The sequence below is a fragment of the Carcharhinus amblyrhynchos genome, chromosome 13, assembly GCF_965287045.1.
Source record: "Carcharhinus amblyrhynchos chromosome 13, sCarAmb.v2.hapA, whole genome shotgun sequence".
In the NCBI taxonomy this organism is placed as follows: Eukaryota; Metazoa; Chordata; class Chondrichthyes; order Carcharhiniformes; family Carcharhinidae; genus Carcharhinus; species Carcharhinus amblyrhynchos.
The window spans coordinates 24,705,210-24,722,651 of NC_137336.1; the positions used below are offsets into that span (position 1 = coordinate 24,705,210).

General features: G+C 43.5%; 1 protein-coding gene across 2 annotated transcripts in view; it reads left to right on the forward strand.

Moving 5' to 3' along the window:
- The window catches only part of LOC145351775 (organic cation/carnitine transporter 2-like), an 88,649-nt gene that overhangs the window by 46,825 nt on the left and 24,382 nt on the right, over window positions 1-17,442 (forward strand). For both annotated transcript variants that reach the window (XM_080201399.1, XM_080201400.1), the window contains exons 5-6: window positions 5,268-5,439; window positions 16,940-17,066. In XM_080201399.1, coding sequence (XP_080057525.1) covers window positions 5,268-5,439; window positions 16,940-17,066 — 299 coding nt within the window. The remainder of the gene's footprint in view (window positions 1-5,267; window positions 5,440-16,939; window positions 17,067-17,442) is intronic.

Genomic DNA, 17,442 nt, shown 5'->3' on the forward strand with positions numbered 1-17,442 from the left:
AACTGGAACACCCAAATGGAACTCACACAGCCACGGAGAAAACATGCCTTCTGCACACTGACAATCACCCAAGGGCCAGAATCGAACCCAGGTCCCTGGCACTGCGAGGCAGCAGCGCTAACCTAATGCTTTTATTAGGCTTCCAATTATACCCAGTCCTTTAAATTTCCCACTGATCTTAATAATATAAAGGTATCAAAATCTCTTTATTTTCTTTATGCCTAGAACTAATAGTGCATTGCTAAAATGTGTTTGTGCACACCTGCAGTTTGCAAACCAGACCCACGAAGATTTTCCTCCCAAAATGACGTGTTCATGATATACTGTGCCCACAATGCTTCCAGTACTTGTGGTGGCCATGACGCAGAGATGCTGGCGTTGGAGTGGGGTAGGCACAGTAAAATCCGACAAGTTTATTTGGTAGCATGAGCTTTTGGAGTGCCATTCCTTCATCAGGTCAATGAAGAAGCGGCACTCCGAAAACCCGTGCTACCAAGTAAACCTGTTGGACCTTAACCTGATGTTGTCAGACTGCTTACTGGTATTTGTGGTGCTATGTTCACAAATTATCTCTGGCACTTCTGGTATATTGTAGCCAAGTTGCCTCAGGCTGGAGTGAACAATCATCCCTTTAAAGTGTTTCATTTCAATGTTGAAACTTTTTAAAATGCATTACGGCTGGAATCAAATCAGAGCGTGAAGACTTAGAAGGAGAGAAACAGAGCTGCCAGAATTCTCAGTATAGTTGCTCTATTGTTGAAACTTTTGCAAAGCGGGAGTTCTGCCCACTTTAACAACCCATTTCCAATCTAAGCAAGTTTTAGCGTCAGTGGAATTTAAATATTGACATCGGTGTCTGTAATTCCCATCTTAGTTGGCCAGCCAACTTGGGTGGGAAGACACAAACAACAGCAAACATTTCAGTGTTGCATGGCCAAAGATCTCTGCGCCTGTCCTGAAATTTGTAGAATGTTTTGGGTTAGGAAATGTGTCCTCCAACAACATTATCCTTTGTAACCGCAATCAATTATATAACTGCAGTAGAGTATTAAAGTTAACAAAATGCAGGAATAAACAAAGGTCTGATAAACAAAGGTCATTGACTTTGATGTTATCCCTGTAGGGGCGGGGATAGTGTTCTGCCCCTCTTTATGAATGGCACAGAATTAGGTGAAAGTCCCAAACTAGATCTAACGCTAGTTGGATTTCTCTGTTTGATTGTCACCACCCCCCCCCGCTTTCCCTTACCAATGGCGTATCAGGAATTCTTACATCTAATTACCAATAGTTCTGATGTTTATGCCTGAGAGTCTCCCATGTTAGACAGTCCATTCTTTTCCACTGGCGAGAATCATAACAGGTTCCCCATGACACGCGAACAGAACATACAGGTGAATACAGCCCCGGGTGGGGTGTTGTGGGGGGAGGGGGGCGTGGATAGGGTTATATACCCTGGCACTGCTCTCTGGTACAGCCTTGTTTAAGTTTTAAGTTTATTCATTAGTGTCACAAGTGGCCTTAATTAACACTGCAGTGAAGTTACTGTGAAAATCCCCTCATCACCACACACCAGCGCCTGTTTGGGTATAAGAACATAAGAAATAGGAGCAGGAGTAGGCCATCTAGCCCTTCGAGCCTGCCCCGCCATTCAATAAGATCATGGCTGATCTGTCGTGGCTCAGTTCCACATTCCCGCCCTCTCCCCATAACCCTTAATCCCCTCGCTTATCAAAAACCCATCAACTCGCGTCTTAAAAATATTTAGCGAGGCAGCCTCCACCACTTCAACGGGCAGAGAATTCCAGAGATTCATCACCCTTTGAGTGAAGAAGTTCCTCCTCAACTCTGTTCTAAACCACCCCCCCCTTTATCTTGAGGCTGTGCCCCCTAGTCCTACTGTCCTTTCTGAGCGGGAAGAGTCTCTCCACCTCTATCCTATCCATCCCATTCATCATCTTATACGTCTCAATGAGATCTCCCCTCATTCTTCTAAACTCTAACGAGCACAAGCCTAGTTTATTCAGCCTCTCCTCATAGCTCAACCCCCTCAACTCCGGTATCAGCCTAGTAAACCTCCTCTGCACTCCGTCCAAGGCCAAAATATCCTTGCATAAGTGCATAAGTGCGGCGACCAAAACTGCACACAGTACTCCAGCTGCGGCCTCACCAATGCCCTGTACAGTTGCAGCAAGACCTCCCTACTTTTATATTCAATCCCCCTTGCTATGAAGGCCAGCATCCCATTAGCCTTCCTGACCACCTGCTGCACCTGCAGGCTGGGTTTTTACGACTCATGCACGAGGACCCCGAGGTCCCTCTGCACCGTTGCATGCTGCAGTTTTTTGCCACGTAAGTAATAGTCCTTCCTACCATTATTCCTACCAAAGTGGACCACCTCACACTTGCCAACATTAAATTCCATTTGCCAGTTCCTGGCCCATTCGCCCAGCCTATCTAGATCCTTCTGCAGACTCTCCACACCCTCCGCGCAATTTGCCGTTCCACCAATCTTGGTGTCATCAGCAAATTTGGACACCGTACACTCGGTTCCCTCCTCCAGATCATCTAGATAAATGGTAAATAGCTGAGGCCCCAGCACCAACCCCTGGGGCACTCCAGTAGTCACCAACCACCAATCTGAATAGCACCCATTAACCCCCACTCTCTGCCTCCTATTTGACAACCAATCCTCTATCCACGCTAACACCCTACCCCCAACTCCATGCCCCCTTACCTTCTGCAATAACCTCTTGTGAGGTACCTTGCCAAACGCCTTCTGAAAATCAAGAAAGACCACATCCACCGGCTCTCCTCTATCCACCGCCCTAGACACATCCTCATAGAACTCCAATAAATTTGTCAGACATGACTTCCCCTTAACGAAACCGTGCTGCGTCTGCTCTATCAAGCAATTCCCCTCAAGATGCCTCGCTATTTCCTCCTTGATGATGGATTCTAACATTTTACCTACAACAGACGTTAAACTAACCGGCCTATAATTCCCTGCCTTTTGCCTGCCACCTTTCTTAAACAACGGCGTAACATTAGCCGTTTTCCAATCTTCCGGCACGTCCCCGGAATCCAGCGACGTTTGGAAAATAACCACCAAGGCATCCACTATCACCTCCGCCATTTCTTTCAGAACCCTCGGATGCATTCCATCCGGTCCTGGGGACTTGTCCACAATCAGTCCCTCCAGTCTGTCGAGCACCGCCTCTCTAGTAACAATAATGTCATTAAGACCCTCCAGTCCTACCACCTTTCCATCGCTAACATGCTGAGAGAGAATTTAGCATGGCCAATTTACCTAACCAGCATGTCTTTGAGAACGTGGGAGGAAATCAGAGCACCTGGAGGACAAAGGGAGAATGTGCAGACTCTGCACAGACAGTGACCCAAACCAGGAATCGAACCAGTTTCCCTAGTGCTGTGAGGCAGCAGCGCTAACCACTGTGCCACCGTGCTGCCCGAGCAGTTCCAGGGAGCCGTGTCAGAGCCAAGTGTCGGGAGGTTCCCAGAGGAAGATATCAGGGGTTCCGTATCCATGTTTGGATGGGAAAGTGGGGATTCCTTTATTCTACTTTTTTATCTTTTAATCTATTTCTAATTTTATCCCCAATTGTTCACGAGTCTAAGTTGCTGGCAGGGTGGGTTCAATCAGAGTCCACCCCAGTAGCATGACAAAATGAGACCTGTCCATTCACTTTATTTTTCAGTGTCTGAAAATATAGCGAGAAAAGCTGAGATAACTGTAATGACTTCAATTAGGCCATTGAGGTTGGCCTATTGGAATATGAACTCCCTGATTAAGGAGTCAATTGATGGGCCAATCAGGGAGTCTTTTCCTTGTATTCAACGAGGTGTGTCAGTTCCTCTGGCACTCCCGAAGGTAGACTGCTGACTGATAGCACTCTGTGTACTGCTGTTGGAATTGTAAATAAAGGGATTTTGGTGAATGGACTTCTGCTTCGGGAGATGTGTTACACTGACATTCTGAAAAACAAATTGGAAAATTCCAGCATATTTCTGTCTCCACAGGTGTTAAAACTGTTGACTTTTCCAGCGTTTTCTGTCTTTGTCTAATACCTCCAGCATCTGCAGTATTTTGGTTGTGTTTGAATTTTAAGATGTTTGTGATGGAAAGGATAAGAGACAAGAAAAGAGACCTGTTCCAAGTGTAAAGAGAATTGCGATGTGAGGAAAAGATAGGTATCTTTTGCTTTAAATTCTGGAAAGAAGGCAGCTATGAAGAGGTCACCTGAATTATTTACAATAGGTGATAACAAATAGACTATACCTTAATAAGGACAAAGATCAATGGAAAACTTGATAATTAGTGAGAAATACATTAAAGAAAATCAGGTAAAGTTTCCTTACCAAAGTGCTGCCCTAAGCTGATAACGTATGTCTAGTGGGGTAGAAAAGGCAAAAATATTGTTATTTTTAATATAGAGGATGAGACAGTCAGATTATTAGCGAATGACTCCTTTATAAGCAGGAGAGACAGTGGAATAGTGGTAATGCCATTGGACAAGTAATCCCGAGCCCTAGGCCAACAGTCTGGGAATGGCATTTGGCAGAATTTTCATTCAGTTAATAAATCAGCAATTGAAAGCTAGTCTCAACAATGGTGACCGTGAAGCTGTCATCGGTTATTGTAAAAAAAGTAATCCCTTGATTCACAAATGCCCTTTAGGGAAGGAATTCCCTTTACTTTGTGTGGCCTACACATAAATCCACACCCACAGCAATGTGGTTGACTCAGGAATGACCTCAACTCAAGGGTAAATGGAAGACAGGCAACAAATGCTGGTCTTGCCAGCAATGCCCATATCCCATGAAAGAATAAAGAAAGAACAGTTTTTATTGGGTGACTAATCTATCATCATGTTTGTTGTTTTTGTACCCGTTTTTGTATTCTTTCCCAATGTCTGTGAGAGATTTACTAGTGAATTTTTACTTTGTATTTAATGCAATCCAATATTTTTTCTTCTCCTCCCTATCATGTGTCACAGTCTGTTGCTTCCTCATGCATGTTTATGTTTCACTGACTTCAGAGAACGGCCTATGATGATCCAAGATGATAGTTCTGCATTTTGAATCCTTCACACAGTTTGCTTTAGTAGGTTATGTTCAAAGAGCCTTTAACTAAATTCATGAAGGCTTTTTTTTTGAACACACAGTTGGACTTCCTTTTGACAGGCGGCGAAATAGGATGAGGAAATAACACAAAGTCAATATTGATATTGATTAATCTCTTGTTACAGGATCAGAAGTTCTTAGGAACTCTATCCGGGTTATATTCTCTACAGCAGGAATTGGCATTTCTTTTGCACTCGGCTATATGGTCCTACCTTTGGCTGCATACTTCATACGAAGCTGGTGGATGTTGATTTTGGCCCTGTCCATCCCTGGTCTGTTCTACATTCCTCTGTGGTGGTAGGTGGAAATTAGAACCTTAACCCATGTGAACAGTAGTTGAAACTTCTATTGCCTTCTTAAATGGAATTTGACCACTGTAAAGTAAATAAGAGTCTTTCTTGCATGATGAGCATCGTCCATGCATTACAAAGTGTAATTACATCCCTTTGACTGTGAAGGGAGGCTGGACCTGCAAAGGCAATTTTCATTTCTACTAGGCCCAATAGGTAATTGAGTCAGTTTGATTTCCAGCTCATTATAGGACTCACCGAATTTTACCAGAGTGAAATCAATGGGCAGATATCAGCTCCATCTGATTCCTGTCCAGGAGATGATGGTGAATATTACATCCAGCAGCTTGCAACCCTTGGATTTGAAATTAAACCCAGGGACTGGGTTCAATTCTGGCCTCGGGTCACTGTCTGTGTGGAGCCGACACAGTGTCCCCGTGTCTGCATGGGTTTCCTTCAGGTGCTCCGGTTTCCTCCCACACTCCAAAGATGTGCAGGCTAGGTTGATTGGCCGTGATAAATTGCCCCTTAGTGTCAGGGGGATTAGAAAGGTAAATATGTGGGGTTACGGGGATGGGTGGAATTGTTGTCGGTGCAGGCTTGCTGGGCCAAATGGCCTCCTTCTGCACTGTAGGGATTCTATGATCAATCTGGATACTCAGTGCATTCTACACCATCTGTTCAATTCATTGGCTTAAGGTGGGATCTAGTTGGTCAATGTGTTAAATCACTGCCCTTGCAGTGGTTCAGTTGGTCAGTGTCCAACATAATTATGAAAAGTAATAGGGATACATTTTCTGCCATTACTTATAAGAAATGACTTGATCAAAACCTTTAAGTTCCTGATGTGGAGGGGATATTTTCTCTTGCTGGAGAATTTCAAACTAGGGGTCGCTGTGTAAAAATAAGGGGATCACTCATTTAAGACACAGATGAGGAGAGATTTTTTCCTCTCAGAGGGTGTGTGTCTCTGGAACTCTCTTTCTTAAATGGCTGTGGAAATAGATTAGTGGAATATTTTTAAGGTTGAACTGGATAGATTCGTGATTAATAAGGGAGTGACAAGTTATGGGGGTTGCAGGTGTCTGAGGTTTTAGCTATAGGCAGATCACACATAATCTTACTGAATGGCGAAGTAGGCTTGAGGAGTCACTCCTGCTCCTAGTTCATATGTTAGTATATATGTTTGCATGTATGTTTATTGTGAAAGAATACTATTTTCATCAAAAGTATTCTTGAAAGATGTTAGACAGTTTTGATATCTATAAGTTGATCAAGTTATGCAGGTTTATTCCAAGTTATTCCAAGAAAAACCAGACTTATAGCCAACACAATTTCTGTTTCTTTGCATCAACTTCCTTGTGTGAGTATACCAGAAAATAGATGGGTATAAAGGTTACAGAGATGGAGGAAGAGGAAAGCTCAAGGATAGAATACTAAGACAGGATAAAAGAAATCAATAATAAAAAAATACAGAAATGCAAAGTGAGAAATGAAAAAAAGGAAAAGAAGAAAGGATTAAATGAAACAGGAAAAGAAAGAAACAGAAGTAAAGCAGATAAAGGTGTAAATGAGAAACAAATAATTTGTCCTCCTGAGAGGGATATTTCCTACCATCAAGCCACCCTTGAAACTTATAACTTACTATGATTGAGACATTAAAAATGCAAAGCACTGGTACTATAATAATGGCTGCCACAGAAGGAAACACCCAAAACCTCTTGGAAATACTCAATGGGTGAACTATTTCAAAGCAAGACTACCACTAGAGAGAGATTGCAAGTGACACAAGTGGTGTCAAGAGAGCAGAGGAATTAGGCTAAGGTTATTCTCTCCTACTCTCTTGATAAGACCTTAAGATGTAGGAACAGAAGTAGACTGAGCAATTGGGCTTGCTCTTCCATTCAGTGAGATCAGGAGTGATCTGATATGATAATCCACTTTCCCTCCTTATCCCTTTAACTCTTGATTCCCTTACTGATTAAGTACCTGTCAATCTCAGTCTTTGACATGCTTAATGACCCAGTCTCTACAGTCCTCTATGGTAAAGAATTCCACAGATTTACTACCCTCTTAGAGAAGAGGTTCCTCCTCACCGGGCTCAAATCGGTGACTCCTTATCTGCAATTATGCCCTCTGCTCCTAGACTGTCCCACAAGGGCCCTGTCAAGCCATTCTTTTGGAGTAAGCACACCAAAATCTCATAATACTCACAATATCTTCTGTACCCGGTGAAAAGAGAACCTGGAGGCAATAACCACCACCTAGAGGAGTGAGAGAGGAGCAGCAGGGTCATGAACATCGAGAGGTCAGTCCCACTCTCATGAGGCCACCACTGCACTTTATGAATTCCAGGGAAAGAGGTCTTGTGGAAAGGAGGAAGAGGGACAATAGAAAGACAGAACCTTGGTGAGACCATACCTGGAGTGTTGTGTGCAGTTTTGGTGTACTCACCTACAGAAGGAGATGCTATTGTTGATTTGGAAAATATTCCAAACTGAGGTTGTTGGATAGAGTGGAAACAGTTCACCCCTTCTCACCTAGTCATAACAGTTTATGTTCTAAATTTATCACCACATGTATAAATTACTGACATGCTGTACATCTAATTCTTGCACAATAATATTTCACCCAAGAGTTTTTTTATGTTGATAGCAGTTGGTTCATATGGCATAAATCCTGGAAAGAAGGCTGACAATAGACTAAATACTTGGAAGCTCTGTTCTTGGATGTGAGAGGCAGGGATACTAGGGAAATTATTCCTGTATTAAAAATAAATTAATGGTTGTTATAACAATGAGCTTTTAAAACGGCTGTGATTGTTGTCTCTGATTACAAATAACTGCCTGCTTGAGAATAAATCAATTTTCCGAATTAAATCCATTTCCACAGTTCTTGTGTTAACGAATCAAAACACTTTCACTTGCTGAATAATTTTGTGCACACTGTCGGAAATTTTAATTCGCAAAATCTTTAATCGCTAATTCATTCTGGGTTTACGGCTGATTTTCCAGCATGGTTTGATGTATGGTGTGAGAAGTTATTCATTAGAAAATAAGTTCCTGCAAGGTTATTATTGCCTGATGCATTGGTTGGTGCAGGTGATTTCTTAAGAAATCTGTGACTCAGAAGGGGAAAGAAGTTTGTCAGCTATCCTGGTACTTAGCTTGATGGTTTTGTGAGTTAATTGGCTAAAGTTAGAATTTTTAATAAACCTTTACCAAATTATAAGAGAAAATGCTGGAAAATCTTAGCAGATTTGCTAAGCAGATCTGTAAGGAGAATAAGGACTGATGTTTCAAGTCCAGACAATCCTTCGTCAAAGCTAAAAGGCATAGAAAGGGGGAGACATTTATACTGCAGGGGGAGGGAATGGAAGATGAGGCATAGCCACAAAAACTAGGGAAACCAGCTAATAGCTGTCCACAGAGAGAATAAAGGGTGTGAATGGCCAAACAGCAGAAAAGCTAAAATGAAAATGTTGGGCGGGCAGGAAAATGGAAGGATTTAGAAAAGGAGAGCAAAAGGGAGAAAAGATAAGTGAAGGGACGTATAGTGGGGGAAGAGTTGTGGGGGGGAGATTAGAAAAATGAAGAAAGGCAATAAAGAAACAAAAGGTAGAGAACAGTAAAAATTTAAATAAAATAGAATGAAAACAAAGGGGGTTGAAGTGGGGTAGAGCAAATCATCTGAAGTTGTTGAATTTGACGTTGAGCCTGGAAGGCTGTAAAGTCCCTAGCAGGAAGATGAACTGTTCCTCCAGTTTGTGTTGAGCTTCACTGGAGCATTGCAGCAAGCCAAGAACAGACATATGGGCATGGGAGCAGTATCGTGTGTTAAATTGGCAAGCGACCTCAAGGTCAGAATCCTGACTGTGCATAGACCGAAGGTGCTTAGCAAAGTGATCATCCAATCTACGTTTGGTCTCTCCGATATAGAGGAAACCACATTGGAAGCAGCGAATGCAGTACACCAAATTGAAAGAGGTGCCAGTGAAACACTGCTTAACCTGCAATGAGTGTTTTGGACCTTGGATGGTGAGCACAGAAGAGGTAAAGGGACAGGTGTTACACCTTCTGCGATTGCATGGGAAGGTGGCATGTATGAAGGGAGAAGTGTTGGGTATGGTGTTGGAGTGGGCTGTGTTATCCAAGAGGGAACGGTCTCTACAGAATGCTAACAGAGGGAGTGAAGGGAAAATGTGTTTGGTGGTGGCATCATGCTGGAGTTGGTGAAAATGGTGGAGGATTATGCTTTGCATATGGAGGCTGGTGAGGTAAAATGTGAGAACAAGGGGGTCTCTATCCTTGTTCTGGAAAGGAGGGAAGGAAGTGAGGATTGTGGCGCAGTAGAAGGACTGCACGCTGTTGACAACTGTAGATGGGAATCCACAGTTGAGGAAAAAGGTGCACATATTATAAGCACCCCTTTGGAAGGTGGCATCATTGGAACAAATGCAATGGAGGCGAAGGAGCTGAGAGAAAGGAAAGGAGTCCTTATAGGATATGGGATGCAATGAGCTGTAGTCCAGATAGCTGAGGGGGTCAGTGGGTTTGTAATGGATATTGGTAGATAGATTAATGCTGGAACTGGAGACAGAAAGGTCAAGGAAGCGAAGAGAAGTGCCTGAGATAGAGCACATGAAGATGATGGAGGGTGGAAACTGGAAGCGAAGTTGATGAATCATTTGAGGTCTGGACGAGAGCATGCAGGGGCACCAAAATAAATTTTCCAGCATTTTCTCTTTTGGTTTCAGGTTTCAGCACCCGCAGTAATTTGCTTTTATCTTTACCACATTATATCAGTTGGATAGCACTTTCCTGTCAATAGAATAAGTAAAACTTGCCAACTGTTGCATTAAACACATTGGAGCGGAGAGTGAGGAGTTTTTTTTTTCCTCTACAACTCCATAGATGTGGCAGGACAGGATTTCCATCCATCCTGAGCTCATGCTGCGGAAACCAGTGTTAGATGTTTCTGGCTGAACTCCTTCATTGCTGAAACATCGGCGGGGAGATGTTGAAGATGGGTGTGGGGAAGTGCCGGGGTCAAGGCCCAGGGTAGGGCCGCACGAGATAAAAAAGACCAGGCTTATCTTGCGGTTTTCGTTTTACCAGCAGCACTGTCCCTCTGCGCCACAGTGAACGTTTGGCCCGATTCGATGGAGCCCTTGACGCAGCACCCTGAGGGGCCATCTTCAGGAGTGACCCAGCTGAGAAATGCACTGCTGCCTCTGCATATCCACTCCTTGGGGAGACTCGCACCCTCTGCTGTGTACAAAGTCCACAAGCATTTCTGGATCAGCCTTGGGCCAATGCTGCAATTCTTTAACTAAATCATTGAGGGGAAATGAGTGTCACTGGCTGGGCCATCATTTATTGCTGCCCCCTAACTGCCCGCCATTTCCAAAGGCATTTTAGAGTCAACCAAACACATTGCCGAGCATCTGTACCATGTAAGGATGGCAGATTTCCTTCCCTAAAGGACATTAGTGAACCAGATTAGTTATTACTACAATTGGCAATGCTTTCATGGTCGTCATTAGACTTTTAATTCCAGATTTTTATTAAATTCAAATTTTACCATCCGCCATGGTGGGATTCACACCCAGGTCTTGCCCTGGCTCACTGGATTGCTAGCCCAGTGACAATATCACTGCGTCACCTCTTCTCCAAGGATATAGGTAAAGTGGGTACATGAAAATTGCTTGGTCTGCACCTGGATTTGCATGGGGGCAGGGAGGTCACAGCAAGCACTCCCATTTCCCCCATGCCACAGTCTGCCCAAGAAACCAACATTTTAAAAGTTTGCAACTGCTGAAAGGGAGAAAAATGAGTATAAATTTCCAAAATTGTGTAGATAAGTGAAGCTTCAATGATGGAAAGAAATTAAAAAGAGAGAATTGCTTAGTCTTTTAGAATTGGTTTAGCTCTTAAAGCTTTTTTCAAGGACTAACCCTTTCCATTCAATATCACAATTGTTAATCCCATTCCCATTATGTTCCACTTCAAATTCCAGTAACCTAAAGACTAATTTATGCTTGAAGGAAAGCCTTTGGACAGTCCACTTCCAGGTTCTGATTAATGCCAACTTGAAAGTCCTGGAAGGATGTGCAAGTGCAGCTTCCTTGTGCACTCTTCAAGATTTTCATTAACTCTCCACAAACTGGCAGAAAGCACTTATCCCAGAATAGCAAAGTGTTAGTCAATTAGCAAAGGGAAGATCACCGATACAGTATAAAGTCAGACACTTTTGGGCTGCACAATGACACAGTGATTAGGACTGCTGTCCCACAATGCCGGAGACCTGGGTTCAATTCCTCCTGGGATGACTGCGGAGTCTACACGTTCCCACCATGTCTGCGTGGGTTTCCTCTAGGTCCTCTGAGTTCTTCCCACAGTCCAAAGATGTGCAGTTTAGGTGGATTGGCTATTCTAAATTGCCACTTTGTGTCCCAAGATGTGTAGGTTAGATGGATTAGTCATGGTAAATGTGCAGGGTTATGGAGTTAGGGTGGAGGAGAGGGCCTGTGTAAGAAACGGTCAGAGAGTGACTGCAGACTTGATAGGCCAAATGGCTTCCTTCTGTCCTGTAGGGATTCTGTGAAAAACTAATGTGCTGCTGCTACTTACACATGATGTTTTTTTTACATGAAGCATTAATGTGCCAGCCAGCTAGGTCTGGAGACAGTTCCTGTTCTATTCCTAGAGAAAACATTTCCTGGCGTCATCCTGCTTGACACAAGATGTGTTTGTTCTGCCCTCCAGCACTTCCATTGTTAATCACTGTGAGGGAATGAAGAAGGTGTTATTAAGTTAACTGAGATGATCAGAAGGAAGATACACACAGAAAGCTATTCAGTCCATCCAGACAACAAACTAAAGTTCCTTGGTCACAGAATGGAATTGTCTTTACTTGATTTCTAATTTGGTCAGAGGAAGTCTTGCAGCACAGTCATCCCTGCCTCTGGGCCAGAACACAGTAAGAAGTCTCACAACACCTGGTTAAAGTCCAACAGGTTTACGTGGTAGCAAATGCCACTAGCTTTCGGAGCACTACTCCTTCGTCAGATGAGTGGGACCAGAAGCCCTGGATTCAAGCCCCACTCCAAGAGTTGATGGCCGTGAAAAGTGTAATCTTAATATGGCCAATCAGGCAGAATATCAGTCCGTCCCAATGTCCTTCCGGTGCATCTAATGACAAGAGAGTTTCCTGGCCAGCCATTTTGCAGAAGGCAATGACAAGCCACCGCAATACTTTGTCAAGTGTAATCATGTACCAATCCAGTGGAAGACCATGGTTGCCAGTGACCTCTTAAGGCATGGTACCTGAATGAATTTGGTCAGAAGTTATTTCCATGGAGTCAGTTTTAACTGTCAAAAAGATTTAAATGGGTAGAGGATTAATTCAAAACATAACTCTTCGCCACAAAGGCAGACTTAATGTATTGTTTTATTCATTCGTGGAAAATGGGCGTCGCTGGCTGGCAATTGCCCATCCCTAGTTGCCCTTGAGAAGGTGGTGGTGACAACTAATAGCTTGATAGACCATTTCAGAGGGCAGTTGAAAGTCAACCATATTGCTGTAGCCATGGAGTCAGATGAAGGCCGGAAAGGTAAGGACGGCAAATTTCCTTCCCTAAAGGACATTAGTGTACCAAATGGATTTTTCTGTCAATCAACAATGGTTTCATGGCCATCAGTAGATTCTTCATTCCAGATTTTTTAAAAATTGAATTCAAATTCTACCATCTGCCGTGGCGGGATTCGAACCCGGGTCCCCAAAACATTAGTTGAGTTTCTGGACTAATATTTGAGTGATAATACTACTAGGCCGTCGCCTCCCCAGACTTCAGCTGTGTACACATGGTTAGCCGCTGCCCTGTAACAGATGAAAGCAGTAGTAAGCTAATGAACGTGAATAGAAATTCAGGTCTCATTGACCACCTGTTGACAGCTCAGAAGGGCACTAGTAGGTAGGTTGCTGGAAAGGCTTTTGCAGATGGTTAATAGAGGTGAGTATTTGGTACGCAGGCTATGATTCTTTATCTTGTAGGTTGTAGAGGAATATACACTCGCTCCTCCTGGCCTCAGAAAGGAAAGACAGTCTGCTTCAGCTGAGAAAGTCACACCAACTTCCACGTTCAAGCCTGATTTAAAATGAAACCATTGGCAGCCCCTTCACATAATGGGAATCTGAATAATATTAAGCATATGTGGCTCCCGCCACCTTTCTGAAGGACCCCCAACAACCAAACTGTAGAATGATAACCAATAAAATTCCAGTGAGGATGATGTGATAATGTGCATTCCTGCCCATCAAGGTAAGTGGCCATTCCCACCAAGGGACATCCTGGGTTGCAGATGATGGCCCAATCAGAATTTTACCCCCGTCTGTCTAATCATCCGCGCTGACATCATGGAACATATTCCGGACTAATGTGTCATGGACCTGCCAGGATTTACCTGGAAGAAGGTCTGGGGTAGCCTCTGGAGGTCAGAAAATGGAAGCCTCCAACGACCGTGGCTCCTGGAACGTCCACCACTTGGATCTTCACACTACAGGAGCTTCCAGGAGGTGGATCTTCATTCTGAACCTCCCTTCCTTCACAATTCAGTTAATGCAGAAGTTTGTGACTTGAGTCTTCTCTCGCACGCATTCTCCCTGTAAAGCTTTGCTGGTCATCATACCTGCTTTTGGGTTCCGTCACATTCCTGAACATTCTTGAGCCTCTCCCTTTATCTTTATGCCCCGTTGACACGCACCACTTTCTGAAACTAAATGAATGCTTTTCTCACAAATGTTTAGTTACTATATCCTCTGGAATTCTCTCCAAATCCCCTTTGCCTTCTGTATGTTCGACATGTCTAAGCCTGTAAAAAAAAACTGTGTGCACTCTCTTTCTTTTTCTCTCTCTCTCTCTCGTCCCTTGCTTTCTTTCCTCTCTACCAAGGGCACACACCAGTAGCCATGTACAAAAAGTGACAGAGAAAGCCATGTTCCTCTTCCTATTGCTGATCTTCACGCATAAAATATGTTTAAGTCCAGCTTCATTCTTTTTCTGACTATGGTTGGTTAATCCAATATTCCATAATTTGTCTCAATCCTTGTCCTAGAATTTCAAAAATAAACACAAACAAACAGCCCAATAACTTTGTTAATTTGCCTTTGTAAAAGAACAGACTTGTATTTTTTTTCTGCTAATCAGAAATGGTTTTGACCCTGGAGCTTGTTTTAAATGTTTTTGGTTGGATTTTCATCATGACCACATGTGTATTACACATTGCCAGGGAGGAATGCAGAGCAGAAAATTGTAATGACCTCAATGAGGCCCATGAGGTTGGCCTCGTGGAGTATGAGATCCCTGATTGAGGTAATACAAAGAACAAAGAACAATGCAGCATGGGAAACAGGCCCTTCGGCCCAACGAGCCCGCACCGCCATTTTAACATTATGAGTCCCCTCTCCACCCATGACCCTTGTCTATGCTTATGGCATTCCACATTGAGGGAAGACTAATTTAGGGACAATTTGTTACACCAATCAGCCTAAGAGCACATCTTTGGGGTGTGGGAGGAAACCGGAGCACCCGCAGAAAACCAACGCAAGCACTGGGAGAATGCACAAACTCCTGCAGACACTGGCCCAAATCCATGTGTCTGCACAGCAAACAGTGATAGTCACTGAGCTGTCATGTTGCCCAGCATCTGGTCCCGTTTAAGCGTACACTAACGATGTGGAGTACTAGGCTACTCTCGAAACAACCAAGAACAGCCCTAGTACGACCCATCGCGTGTATGCCCCTTGTTGGACAACAAGGCAGACCGAAGCACCTGTGGATTAAAAGAGAAAAACATCAATACCATGCGCATCCTTATACAAACATTTAAGGGAATCCCCAGAAGCTCCAAAGTAAAACAAGTGAGCCAAACAGTATGTTGGAAGGTCCATAGGAATCAGTTGATTCCCAGAGACGTCCCAAGGCTCCTGAACCTTATTTAAAACAGTCTCCTATATCCCTCCATCTCCATCCCGCTCATGTGCCTACCTATGTAACTCTTAAACAACTCCAGCGTGCCTGCCTCCACCACCTTGCTTGGCAGAGCATTCCATACCCGCACTACCCTCTGCGTGAAAAACCTCCCTCTAACATCCGAATTATACCTCCCCCCCTCAACCTAAGCCCATGGCCCCTCGTAATGTGCGTTTCCAATCTAGGAAACAGCTTACCACTGTTTATCTATACCCTTCATAATCTTATATACCTGTATTAGATCTCCCCTCAGTCTCCGTCTTTCTAGGGAAAACAGTCCCAATTTGCCCAATCTTTCCTCATAACCCAGTCCTTCCATACTAGGCAGGGTCCTGGTAAACCTCCTCTGCACTCTCTCCAGGGTGTCCACGTCTTTCTGGTAGTAAGGCGACCAGAACTGGATGCAGTACTGCAAATGCAGCCTAACAACGTTCTATACAACTGCAACATTAGACTCCAGCTATTGTACTCTATACCCATTCCTATACAGGCTAACATACCATAAGCTTTCTTCACAACCTTCTCCACCTGTACTGCCACCTTCAAAGACTTGTGCACTTGCACCCCCAGGTCCCTCTGCATTTCTATACTCTTTATAGGTCTACCCTTTATCATATAACTCCCCCCTACATTATTTTTCCCAAAATGCATCACCTCACATTTATCAGGATTAAATTCCATCTGCCATTTATCTGCCCAATATACCAGCCTATCTATATCCTGTTGTATTTCCTGACACTGCTCCTCACTGTCTGCCAGTCCAGCCATCTTAGTGTCATCTGCAAACTTGCTGATCACACCACGTAAGAGATGGGCAATCTTTATTGCTAGCTTTCCGATTCTAAGCAGTGCTTAACAAATTTATTTATTTTGTTTATTAGTGTCACAGGTAGGCTTATATTAACACTGCAATGAAGTTACTGTGAAAATCCCCTAGTTCCCCCACTCCGGCGCCTGTTCAGGTACACTGAGGGAGAATTTAGCATGGCCAATGTACCTAACCAGCACATCTTTTGGACTGTGGCAGGAAACTGGAGCACCTGGAGGAAACCCATGCAGACACAGGGAGAATGTGCAGACTCCACATAGACAGTGACCCAAGCTGGGAATCAAACCTGGGTCCCTGCACTGTGGGGCAGTAGTGCTAATTACTGTGCCACCGTGCTACCCATATGTGTGGTAATAGAGACAGGAATCTGCCCCAGTTTCTGCTTTAGATTGGCCTAAAGCATATTCCGCATCAGAGCATGACACAGTCCAAGTTTAGCAGACCTTTGCCAATGAAACTCATGATCCAAGCCTGTCCAATTCTATATTAAACATCTTTCATACTGTCCTCTGCCATTGCCTTTCCTGAATCCATATCTAAATTTAAATGTAATTATGCATTAATTTATACCATAATGGAGTGTTTAATATCCTTTGTAATTGTGTTTAGTATTCCTTGTTTAAAATAAAATGCTTTAAACTCTAGGTTTGTTCATGAATCTCCACGTTGGCTGTTGTCAAAGGGGAAGGTTTCGGAGGCTGAAGCAATTCTCCAATATGCAGCAAAGAAAAATAATGTCACTGCACCAGCAGTCCTCTTCAGTAGCCTTGAGGTACTGCCACACAACATTAGAATTTGTTTCTATGCTGTTCTCAATGCAGACCTTTTTGTTACCAATTTTATTGTCCCACCTGAATGTGGTGCTAAATCTGTTTCTCTCTCCACAGATGCTGCCAGGCCTGCTGAGTTTATCCAGCATTTTCTGTTTCTATTTCTCTTTTGAAGGTACTGACGCTTGGCTGTGGTATGGCTTCACCAGTGTTGGTTACCTCTCTTGTTCAAGCTATTATTGTTTTTCATATGAGCCCTGAGTATTATCAGGTTATTTGGCCATCAGAACCTACAACTTGTATTCATTCAAAAGCAGATGTGCGCACACTTTCCAGCACAATTAATTTCATTGGTGCTTTATTTATGTACACAGCCAT